Source organism: Thalassophryne amazonica, chromosome 6 (genome assembly GCF_902500255.1).
Source record: "Thalassophryne amazonica chromosome 6, fThaAma1.1, whole genome shotgun sequence".
In the NCBI taxonomy this organism is placed as follows: Eukaryota; Metazoa; Chordata; class Actinopteri; order Batrachoidiformes; family Batrachoididae; genus Thalassophryne; species Thalassophryne amazonica.
Genome location: NC_047108.1, coordinates 128,599,708 through 128,612,492, shown reverse-complemented (window position 1 = coordinate 128,612,492; position 12,785 = coordinate 128,599,708). Strand labels below are relative to the sequence as shown.

General features: G+C 38.7%; 1 protein-coding gene across 1 annotated transcript in view; it reads left to right on the top strand.

The window, feature by feature from the left end:
- The window catches only part of acap3a (ArfGAP with coiled-coil, ankyrin repeat and PH domains 3a), a 204,653-nt gene extending 198,823 nt beyond the window's left edge, over positions 1–5,830 (top strand). Inside the window, 1 exon segment of the mRNA XM_034173438.1 lies at positions 3,589–5,830. Coding sequence (XP_034029329.1) covers positions 3,589–3,695 — 107 coding nt within the window. The 3' untranslated portion in view covers positions 3,696–5,830.
- Positions 5,831–12,785: the final 6,955 nt, after the last annotated feature.

Below are 12,785 nucleotides of genomic sequence, written 5' to 3'. Positions count from 1 at the left end.
TTGTCCGGTTCTATTCCAAAATGAAGTAGTTTGTGTTTGAAGCTCACATTTTGTGTGATTGATAATTTTTGTGAAACTACAAACAGACAAAATCATGACCTTATTGTTTGAGATAATTATAAGACACTTTGACTGCCCACTGAATTACAGTAGTGTTCAGAATAATAGTAGTGCTATGTGACTAAAAAGATTAATCCAGGTTTTGAGTATATTTCTTATTGTTACACGGGAAACAAGGTACCAGTAGATTCAGTAGATTCTCACAAATCCAACAAGACCAAGCATTCATGATATGCACACTCTTAAGGCTATGAAATTGGGCTATTAGTAAAAAAAAAGTAGAAAAGGGGGTGTTCACAATAATAGTAGTGTGACATTCAGTCAGTGAGTTCGTCAGTTTTGTGGAACAAACAGGTGTGAATCAGGTGTCCCCTATTTAAGGATGAAGCCAGCACCTGTTGAACATGCTTTTCTCTTTGAAAGCCTGAGGAAAATGGGACGTTCAAGACATTGTTCAGAAGAACAGCGTAGTTTGATTAAAAAGTTGATTGGAGAGGGGAAACTTATACACAGGTGCAAAAAATTATAGGCTGTTCATCTACAATGATCTCAAATGCTTTAAAATGGACAAAAAAAACCAGAGACGCGTGAAAGAAAACGGAAAACAACCATCAAAATGGATAGAAGAATAACCAGAATGGCAAAGGCTCACCCATTGATCAGCTCCAGGATAATCAATGACAGTCTGGAGTTACCTGTAAGTGCTGTGACAGTTAGAAGATGCCTGTGTGAAGGTAATTTATGTGCAAGAATCCCCTGCAAAGTCCCTCTGTTAAATAAAAGACACGTGCAGAAGAGGTTACAATTTGCCAAAGAACATATCAACTGGCCTAAAGAGAAATGGAGGAATATTTTGTGGACTGATGAGAGTAAAATTGTTCTTTTTGGGTCCAAGGGCTGCAGACAGTTTGTGAGACGACCCCCAAACTCTGAATTCAAGCCACAGTTCACAGTGAAGACAGTGAAGCATGGTGGTGCAAGCATCATGATATGGGCATGTTTCTCCTACTATGGTGTTGGGCCTATATATCACATACCAGGTATCATGGATCAGTTTGGATATGTCAAAATACTTGAAGAGGTCATGTTGCCTTATGCTGAAGAGGACATGCCCTTGAAATGGGTGTTTCAACAAGACAATGACCCCAAGCACACTAGTAAACCAGCAAAATCTTGGTTCCAAACCAACAAAAATTAATGCCTCGCAGTCGCAGATGTGAAGAAATCTTGAAAAACTGTGGTTATACAACTAAATACTAGTTTAGTGATTCACAGGATTGATAAAAAAGCAGTTTGAACATAATAGTTTTGAGTTTGTAGCGTCAACAGCAGATGCTACTATTATTGTGAACACCCCCCTTTTCTACTTTTTTTTTTTTTTACTAATAGCCCAATTTCATAGCCTTAAGAGTGTGCATATCATGAATGCTTGGTCTTGTTGGATTTGTGAGAATCTACTGGTACCTTGTTTCCCATGTAACAATAAGAAATATACTCAAAACCTGGATTAATCTTTTTAGTCACATAGCACTACTATTATTCTGAACACTACTGTACCTCCCTCCAGCATCCTCATGACTCCATAAGCTCTTCTCTGGCATCTCAAAAGAAGAAGACCCAGACATGAATGTCACTGCTGAGATAAGTGAATGTCTTGACAAATCCAACACTTCCACCACGTGCAGTTAGATTCCTGATGGCCAGATCCAGAAAGTCATAAAAATGCCTGGATGTCCCTGTTGATTTCAGGACGCACTCGAGCCCAGACAACCTAATTCCTCAATCAGCTTCTCATGTGCTGCAAGGAATCCAATGGTGCTTCTTAGTACAAAAATGTACATGTAGACAGTCACATTTATGGGTGGGCATCTTGAATGTGTGTATGTGCCTTTGCCAACACATTTTTGTCATTGGCACCATTGGTTTCCTTGGCCCTGGAAACGTGTATTTAGTAGGGGTAGGACAAACTGTAGCATACTGTGATAATCTTATGGTGTAAAAAATAAAAAAAATGCAAATTATTGGTTAACAGCATTTTTAAAAGGAATACTTTGCACCATCTGTCATGCTTAATTATCATGTTATGGGGTAACATATGGTAAATGGACTGCATTTATAGAGCGCTTTTCCATCTGCATCAGATGGTCAAAGTGCTTTACAATTATGCCTCACATTCACCCCGATGTCAGGGTGCTGCCATACAAGGCGCTCACTACATACTGGGAGCAATAACAATAACGTATTTCACATGTCATAGAATCCAATGGATTTCAGCCTTGTTTGACCTTTAGTTTGGAGACCAAACATTCAACACTGTCAAAACTATTCCTTTAATTAATCCTATTAGCTTAACCAATAATTTGCATCACTTTTTACCAAATTGGGGCAACTTTAATGTTTGACCCCTGTACAAACTGAAACTGACCTTTGTTACCATTCTTGTTGTTTTACCCCATAACTCCAGAACATTCAGTCACAGATTGTCCAAACTATACCTTTTTGGAATTGTTATGATCAAGCAAATAATGTGATATAGTTTTAAATATGATTGGAGCATCTTTTAATTTTGACCTCTGTGTAATCCTTCAATTGACCCCTACCTGGCTGCCTATTGAAAATTCAAGTGGCTAATTGGTTATTTCAAAAGAGTAATGTCTAAGGAGTATTTATGCCGATTTTTTTCTATTTTTTTTATAAACAAGTACTGCAATACCATAAGTCATCTACTGCATGGAAGAAATAATCTCTTGAAAAATCATAAATGATTTCTAAGTTATACAAACAGGAAACAGAACATTGAGTACTTTTTATACTTCAGAATAATTTCTTGATAAACATTCACCACATTATTTTCTATGTAATTAGTGTTTAACAGTGAATGATATATTGTGGTATGTATTGTATCCTAAACCCAGTGTACTCTTCCACCTGTAGTATTCAGCCACTGGAATTTTAAATCCTTGGGCATTTATAAAAGCTGGGATATTTGGAAGTTGACATTTTTACAAATCCAAGTTGACCACCATGGTGGCTGCTAGGAATTTTTGATTGGCATGCACTTCTCAACTATATATAATTTTTCAAATCTCAAAAAAAAAAAAAAAAATTCCAGCGAAAACTAAAACCTGAACTGCTGTAATACTTGATGTCTTTCTCGGAGACCGTTCTTTGCACAGGGAAAGGCTGGAATGGGGATTCCTCTTGTTAATGAGTCTGGGAGCTCTCATGGAGCACAAAGGGGTTCAGCCGGCTTTGTTCTAAATGTAGATTCAGCAGTAACCACGGCTACAAGGAAAGGAAAGGCTCCCAATTTGGACTAATGAAGGATGGACGCCTCGCGGTGGCTCGGCCTCTTTTGTTCTTCTATTCATTCACTCACCGTTCCGCCCCAGAGGTCCTCGGCTGAACTTTCACACATTTTCACAGTAATTTCAAAGCCAAATGTCAGAATGCGACTTGTGTCTTTGGTGACGTTAACGGACTGAATCATCATCCTCACATTATCTCTCTGACTCTTTTCTCTGGCAGGAGACACCATGTACCTTGACATCTTCAGAGAATTTTCCCACATGGCATCTCACAACCCAGAGAAGCTGAAGCGAAGGAGTGTTCACTTCCGGCACTCCTTCAGGTAGAACAGCAAGACTCTGCACGGGAAGGAACAAGAAACATACTTGAAAAGTGCAGCAGCCACTTTTTTGCCATGCATTTAGAAGGGTCACATTTGTTCAGCCTCACTCGGGATCCTGAGCTCTGAATGTGAACCGCTAACAGGCCTCACGGACTCTTTGCTGTTTTAACTGGATCAAACAGCTCGTGTGTATATGGAGTAACAAGAGTGACAAAAAAAATCCATACATGTGACATATGAAGAGAAATCAAAACAAAGGGTTGTAAATGAAGCAAATATAGAAATAAAAAGCCCAGCTGCTTTTACATTTCCTTATTCTTTTCCCAAATGTTTTTGAAGAGCCAAGCTGTCAATCAACTGGCTTTGGGTGGGGCTTCCTGTCTAGGCTGAGCAGTCGATTGGTGTTCACGTGATTCATGTTTGTGTGAGAGCACAGAACAGGAAGTACACTCTTTGTGTTTTGTTTTGTTTTTTTCTTGTGACCATGTGCACAGTTTTCAGTGCGGAAGGTTGCCGGTTCAAACCCCACTCCTGGTTTTTCTCCATGTAATGTGGAGTTTGTCAGGAGGGGCATCAGGTGTAAAACTTGTGCCAAATCAACATACAGATCCACCTCAGTGACCCCGAATGAAACGAGGAAGAGGCCGAAGAGACTTTTAATGTAGTTGTTTGTATAATGAACTTAACTTTCTGAGTTTTCTAAAGTATTAAACACATATTCAAACTCTTCTCTATAGCACCACTGGTTTCTGGAGAAGAACACAAAGTTGTGTCAGCTGCCAGTTGCAATCCAGCGGCTTCGCTTTTCCAGAAATGCAGGATTTTTGCTGTGAAAATGTGCACACAACAATTTCCGGTAAAGACAAGAGCATTGCCTGTTTTTTGAGAAATTCACCCAAAATAACTGGTCTGAAAAGGAAGAAAGTGCTTCATATTGGTCGTTTTTGTGCTGCTCCATTGTGCCGCATAGAATTTGGGAAGGATACGGATCCTGGGATCAAGTGATACTACAGATTCCCACACAAAGAACCAACAAAGGCTGCACCAAACCGGAGCATGTTCCTTGTAGTTCTCAGACAAAATCACACACTCGATGTCGCAATATTTTGAAATGTGAGGCCACTGGATGCTTGCACGAGGCATCAGAGCATCACCAGCCTTTCATGTTAAAAAGGGTTTTTTGTTTTGTTTTTTTTGTGACATTTAACGAAACCCCGCCCAAAAACTACTTGATTGACAGCTTGGCCTGCCAAAAAATAACAAAAGCAACAGGAAAACAAAGCACTTTTTCATTATTCATACATTGATTCTTGTTTTTAAATTTATCTTTGTATTTGTATTCTCTTCATATTTCTGCATTTGTTGTCTTATTTGTTTTACAGATTTATTCTTTTGTCACTCCCGTAGCTCCACATGTAAAATGGACTATTTTTGAATAAAGCTGATATTTTACCAGTGAGCAGTTTAAAATTGTCCATATGATTAGTTTTGGTTATTTAAAAATGTTTAATGATGAGCATTTTGTATGAATGCATTTAAAGATAAAATGAAGGAATCAGCTTTGTCATTCTATTCTTTGAACTCGGAGCTATAATGAGGATTTGGGGAGCTGCACTATAGGTTTGTGCTGTTGTCTTAAAAACTTTTTTAACTTAATTTAGAGTTCTGATTTTGTATGAGGATTTGCTGGTCTTGTCCTCTTATAAACATGATTGAATAAAGGTTTTGTACAGTCTTTTTTTTGTATAAAATGTCAAGCACAACAAAATGTACTGTCATTAGTTCGGTATTGTGATTGAAGGAATGTCACCATTATTCCACATAAAGCATTTTTTTCTGCATGGTTTTTCCTCGCATTATATTTTTCACAGACTGCTCATTTCATATGCAAAAAGTGATATTATAATTACTTATCATCACCAGTTATTCTGCTGATGATCCTTTAAAAAAAAATGTCGTGGAAATGTTATTTTGACTATGCTGGTATAGTCTTGGTCATTTTTTTTTTTATTATTATTATTATGATGCAATACCACTGTTAAATTCCGTGCCTGTTTTATCCCATAGAAGCAAAAATGCTAATATATCTACATGAAAGTAAATAAATAGTTTTGCATTGCAATAAAGAGCTCTTTGATCTCATTTTTGACAAATTCAAGGACAAACTGCATTTAACAATATCGCCCTCTTGTGTTTGCTTGTATTACTACTCAGACTTCAGATTAAACAAGTATCAAATGGCCCAGACATGTCGAAATGCTTTATGAAAAAATTAAGTAAAAATGGTTTAAAAAAAACAACAAACCACCACAGAGAGATTTCCATCAGGTTTAGATGCCGACAGCAACTATCTCAACCACTGACAACATATTACAGCAAGAGTCCACAAAAGTATTTTAAAGGCCTGACTAAAGCGTAATATGTTATATTTAATAAGATATTTTCATGAAAAAAGACCCAAATGTGCAGTTTACTGCATTTTTTTTTTTTTTTTATTGTGTAAAAACACAGATGTGGTTTGAAACAAATTGTCATTAAACTTAAATAAAATAGGGATGAAGTGGAGGTTTAAGAGTCACTCGGTGTTCACAGGAAACACTTATTTCTATATTTATTTATGTTCATTGTTAATCTTTTCTGTTTTCTTTTATCTTTTTGTCCCCTGCTCACTGGACCCACAAAATGTGTCTCTTTGTCCCAGATTGATCTCTTTCAGTGCAGCTTCTTGTTCTGACTTTAACACCAAGTTAACACTCAAGTCTGTAAATGGTCATCAAAACATTCCGATCGTATCTTTCTGAACTTTTCCGCATCAAACTCCATCGTGTCAATGTTTATGTAACGGATGCCAGCAGGTGTCGCTGTGCAGATGTAGTTAGTAAACCTCACCCCCAACAGCTCAAAAGGATTCTCTGGTCACAAGGTCAGAGGCCTGAGTTTTAGTCTTTTGGGGGACACCTGTTACCGTGAGTTCGCGTCCCGGGCGGAGTCATAACACAATGCAGAGTGCAGCCGCGACATTTACAATGTGCTTAAACAATAACAGGTGAAGTTGAACATAAGATTCTTAAATATTTATTACGACCACTCTTAAAACTTCAGTTAGCTTTCTAATTTTATTATTGGTAAATTTTAGAATTGATTTAGATGAGATCAAGGTTGGGTATGATTACTTTGAAAGAATACATGTGGATTACATGTATGTATGTATGTACATACATAATAATTTATAATTCAATTTATTATGTGAAATAGTATATACATAGTATAATAAAAGCACACATCAGTACATTAAAATACAATATTAAGCACTCATAAAAACAATTTAAAATCCCGTCAATATTATGAGGTTAAAAAGAAGCACACATCGAGCCTCAAGTAATCTTGATATTAAAATACAATCTTTTGTACCACATAAACTTAAACTGAGGTGGTATAATATCTGTCATAATTAATTTTAAAAGAATTTACATCAGGTGAGAGTACAATGTGTTCACGGAGGCTGTTCCACAAACATACAACTCTATTACTAAAACTAAACTTTCTAATATTCCACAGTGAGTTCATGGCCTCTAAGGCCAAGATACCTTCATCTAGTAAATAAAGTATTAGGGTCTATTGCCTCAAAACCATGTAGAATTTTATACATTTCAATTAGGTCAACATCAAACTCTTCTATCCTCAAGAGTTGTTAAACCTAATTCACGATTTGTTTCCCAGTGTAATCTTCACGTGCCTTAACTAAAGCACTCCTTCTGCTGAATCACCTCTAAATTATTTACACATTATTCACTTTGCGTGTTTTTAGGAATCCGCTAGCTTAGCGCAGCTACTAGCTCTTAGCCGATTTAGCATGGCGGCTTCTCCTGTCTCTCCCGCACTTTTCTGCTCTGGGTGTGAAATGTTTAGTTATTCCTCGGCCTCCTTTAGCAGTAATGGTACTTGTAATAAGTGTAGCTTATTTGTAGCTTTGGAGGCCAGGCTGGGTGAATTGGAGACTCGGCTCCGCACTGTGGAAAATCCTACAGCTAGCCAGGCCCCTGTAGTTGGTGCAGACCAAGGTAGCTTAGCCGCCGTTAGCTGTCCCCCAGCAGATCCCAAGCAGCCGGGAAAGCAGGCCGGCTGGGTGACTGTGAGGAGGAAGCGTAGCCCTAAACAGAAGCCCCGTGTACACCGCCAACCCGTTCACATCTCTAACCGTTTTCCCCACTCGGCGACACACCCGCCGAGGATCAAACTCTGGTTATTGGTGACTCTGTTTTGAGAAATGTGAAGTTAGCGACACCAGCAACCATAGTCAATTGTCTTCCAGGGGCCAGAGCAGGCGACATTGAAGGAAATTTGAAACTGCTGGCTAAGGCTAAGCGTAAATTTGGTAAGATTGTAATTCACGTCGGCAGTAATGACACCCGGTTACGCCAATCGGAGGTCACTAAAATTAACATAGAATTGGTGTGTAACTTTGCAAAAACAATGTCGGACTCTGTAGTTTTCTCTGGGCCCCTCCCCAATCGGACCGGGAGTGACATGTTTAGCCGCATGTTCTCCTTGAATTGCTGGCTGTCTGAGTGGTGTCCAAAAAATGAGGTGGGCTTCATAGATAATTGGCAAAGCTTCTGGGGAAAACCTGGTCTTGTTAGGAGAGACGGCATCCATCCCACTTTGGATGGAGCAGCTCTCATTTCTAGAAATCTGGCCAATTTTCTTAAATCCTCCAAACCGTGACTATCCAGGGTTGGGACCAGGAAGCAGAGTTGTAGTCTTACACACCTCTCTGCAGCTTCTCTCCCCCTGCCATCCCCTCATTACCCCATCCCCGTAGAGAGGGTGCCTGCTCCCAGACTACCAATAACCAGCAAAAATCTATTTAAGCATAAAAATTCAAAAAGAAAAAATAATATAGCACCTTCAACTGCACCACAGACTAAAACAGTTAAATGTGGTCTATTAAACATTAGGTCTCTCTCTTCTAAGTCCCTGTTGGTAAATGATATAATAATTGATCAACATATTGATTTATTCTGCCTTACAGAAACCTGGTTACAGCAGGATGAATATGTTAGTTTAAATGAGTCAACACCCCCGAGTCACACTAACTGCCAGAATGCTCGTAGCACGGGCCGAGGCAGAGGATTAGCAGCAATCTTCCATTCCATCTTATTAATTAATCAAAAACCCAGACAGAGCTTTAATTCATTTGAAAGCTTGACTCTTAGTCTTGTCCATCCAAATTGGAAGTCCCAAAAACCAGTTTTATTTGTTGTTATCTATTGTCCACCTGGTCGTTACTGTGAGTTTCTCTGTGAATTTTCAGACCTTTTGTCTGACTTAGTGCTTAGCTCAGATAAGATAATTATAGTGGGCGATTTTAACATCCACACAGATGCTGAGAATGACAGCCTCAACACTGCATTTAATCTATTATTAGACTCTATTGGCTTTGCTCAAAAAGTAAATGAGTCCACCCACCACTTTAATCATATCTTAGATCTTGTTCTGACTTATGGTATGGAAATAGAAGACTTAACAGTAGTCCCTGAAAACTCCCTTCTGTCTGATCATTTCTTAATAACATTTACATTTACTCTGATGGACTACCCAGCAGTGGGGAATAAGTTTCATTACACTAGAAGTCTTTCAGAAAGCGCTGTAACTAGGTTTAAGGATATGATTCCTTCTTTGTTATGTTCTCCAATGCCATATACCAACACAGTGCAGATTAGCTACCTAAACTCTGAGAGTGAGATAGATTATCGCGTCAATAGCTTTACATCCTCATTGAGCACAACTTTGGATGCTGTAGCTCCCCTGAAAAAGAGAGCTTTAAATCAGAAGTGCCTGACTCCGTGGTATAACCCACAAACTCGTAGCTTAAAGCAGATAAATGGACTGCATTTATATAGCGCTTTTCCATCTGTATCAGACACTCAAAGCGCTTTACAATTATGCCTCACATTCACCCCGATGTCAGGGTGTTGCCATACAAGGCACTCACTACACACCGGGAGCAATAGGAGATTAAAGGCCTTGCCCAAGGGCCCTTAGTGATTTTCCAGTCAGGTGGGGATCTGAACCCATGATCTTCTGGATTCAAGCCCAACACCTTAACCACTAGACCATCACCTCCCCCAGATAACCCGTAAGCTGGAGAGGAAATGGTGTCTCACTAATTTAAAAGATCTTCATTTAGCCTGGAAAAAGAGTCTGTTGCTCTATAAAAAAGCCCTCCGTAAAGCTAGGACATCTTACTATTCATCACTAATTGAAGAAAATAAGAACAACCCCAGGTTTCTTTTCAGCACTGTACCCAGGCTGACAAAGAGTCAGAGCTCTATTGAGCCAAGTATTCCTTTAACTTTAACTAGTAATGACTTCATGACTTTCTTTGCAAATAAAATTTTAACTATTAGAGAAAAAATTATTCATAACCATCCCAAAGACATATCTTTATGTTCAGCTGCCTTCAGTAATGCTGGTATTTGGTTAGACTCTTTCTCTCCGATTGTTCTGTCTGAGTTATTTTCATTAGTTACTTCCTCCAAACCATCAACATGTCTATTAGACCCCATTCCTACCAGGCTGCTCAAGGAAGCCATAAAATTTTATTACAGAGATTAGAGCATGCCATAGGTATTAAAGGCACTGTGCTGCAGTGGTTTGAATCATATTTATCTAATAGATTACAATTTGTTCATGTAAATGGGGAGTCTTCTTCACAGACTAAGGTTAATTATGGAGTTCCACAAGGTTCTGTGCTAGGACCAATTTTATTCACTTTATACATGCTTCCCTTAGGCAGTATTATTAGACAGCATTGCTTAAATTTTCATTGTTAGGCAGATGATACCCAGCTTTATCTATCTATGAAGCCAGAGGACACACACCAATTAGCTAAACTGCAGGATTGTCTTACAGACATAAAGACATGGATGACCTCTAATTTCCTGCTTTTAAACTCAGATAAAACTGAAGTTATTGTACTTGGCCCCACAAATCTTAGAAACATGGTGTCTAACCAGATCCTTACTCTGGATGGCATTACCCTGACCTCTAGTAATACTGTGAGAAATCTTGGAGTCATTTTTGATCAGGATATGTCATTCAATATGTAGGACTGCTTTTTTGCATTTACGCAATATCTCTAAAATCAGAAAGGTCTTGTCTCAGAGTGATGCTGAAAAACTAATTCATGCATTTATTTCCTCTAGGCTGGACTATTGTAATTCATTATTATCAGGTTGTCCTAAAAGTTCCCTGAAAAGCCTTCAGTTAATTCAAAATGCTGCAGCTAGAGTACTGACGGGGACTAGAAGGAGAGAGCATATCTCACCCATATTGGCCTCTCTTCATTGGCTTCCTGTTAATTCTAGAATAGAATTTAAAATTCTTCTTCTTACTTATAAGGTTTTGAATAATCAGGTCCCATCTTATCTTAGGGACCTCATAGTACCATATCACCCCAATAGAGCGCTTCGCTCTCAGACTGCAGGCTTACTTGTAGTTCCTAGGGTTTGTAAGAGTAGAATGGGAGGCAGAGCCTTCAGCTTTCAGGCTCCTCTCCTGTGGAACCAGCTCCCAATTCAGATCAGGGAGACAGACACCCTCTCTACTTTTAAGATTAGGCTTAAAACTTTCCTTTTTGCTAAAGCTTATAGTTAGGGCTGGATCAGGTGACCCTGAACCATCCCTTAGTTATGCTGCTATAGACGTAGACTGCTGGGGGGTTCCCATGATGCACTGTTTCTTTCTCTTTTTGCTCTGTATGCACCACTCTGCATTTAATCATTAGTGATTGATCTCTGCTCTCTTCCACAGCATGTCTTTTTCCTGGTTCTCTCCCTCAGCCCCAACCAGTCCCAGCAGAAGACTGCCCCTCCCTGAGCCTGGTTCTGCTGGAGGTTTCTTCCTGTTAAAAGGGAGTTTTTCCTTCCCACTGTAGCCAAGTGCTTGCTCACAGGGGGCTGTTTTGACCGTTGGGGTTTTTATGTAATTATTGTATGGCTTTGCCTTACAATATAAATTTTGAATTAACTGAAGGCTTTTTAGGGAACTTTTAGGACAACCTGATAATAATGAATTACAATAGTCCAGCCTAGAGGAAATAAATGCATGAATTAGTTTTTCAGCATCACTCTGAGACAAGACCTTTCTGATTTTAGAGATATTGCGTAAATGCAAAAAAGCAGTCCTACATATTTGTTTAATATGCGCTTTGAATGACATATCCTGATCAAAAATGACTCCAAGATTTCTCACAGTATTACTAGAGGTCAGGGTAATGCCATCCAGAGTAAGGATCTGGTTAGACACCATGTTTCTAAGATTTGTGGGGCCAAGTACAATAACTTCAGTTTTATCTGAGTTTAAAAGCAGGAAATTAGAGGTCATCCATGTCTTTATGTCTGTAAGACAATCCTGCAGTTTAGCTAATTGGTGTGTGTCCTCTGGCTTCATGGATAGATAAAGCTGGGTATCATCTGCGTAACAATGAAAATTTAAGCAATACCGTCTAATAATACTGCCTAAGGGAAGCATGTATAAAGTGAATAAAATTGGTCCTAGCACAGAACCTTGTGGAACTCCATAATTAACTTTAGTCTGTGAAGAAGATTCCCCATTTACATGAACAAACTGTAATCTATTAGATAAATATGATTCAAACCACTGCAGCGCAGTGCCTTTAATACCTATGGCATGCTCTAATCTCTGTAATAAAATTTTATGGTCAACAGTATCAAAAGCAGCACTGAGGTCTAACAGGACAAGCACAGAGATGAGTCCACTGTCTGAGGCCATAAGAAGATCATTTGTAACCTTCACTAATGCTGTTTCTGTACTATGATGAATTCTAAAACCTGACTGAAACTCTTCAAATAGACCATTCCTCTGCAGATGATCAGTTAGCTGTTTTACAACTAACCTTTCAAGAATTTTTGAGAGAAAAGGAAGGTTGGAGATTGGCCTATAATTAGCTAAGATAGCTGGGTCAAGTGATGGCTTTTTAAGTAATGGTTTAATTACTGCCACCTTAAAAGCCTGTGGTACATAGCCAACTAATAAAGATAGATTGATCATATTTAAGATCAAAGCATTA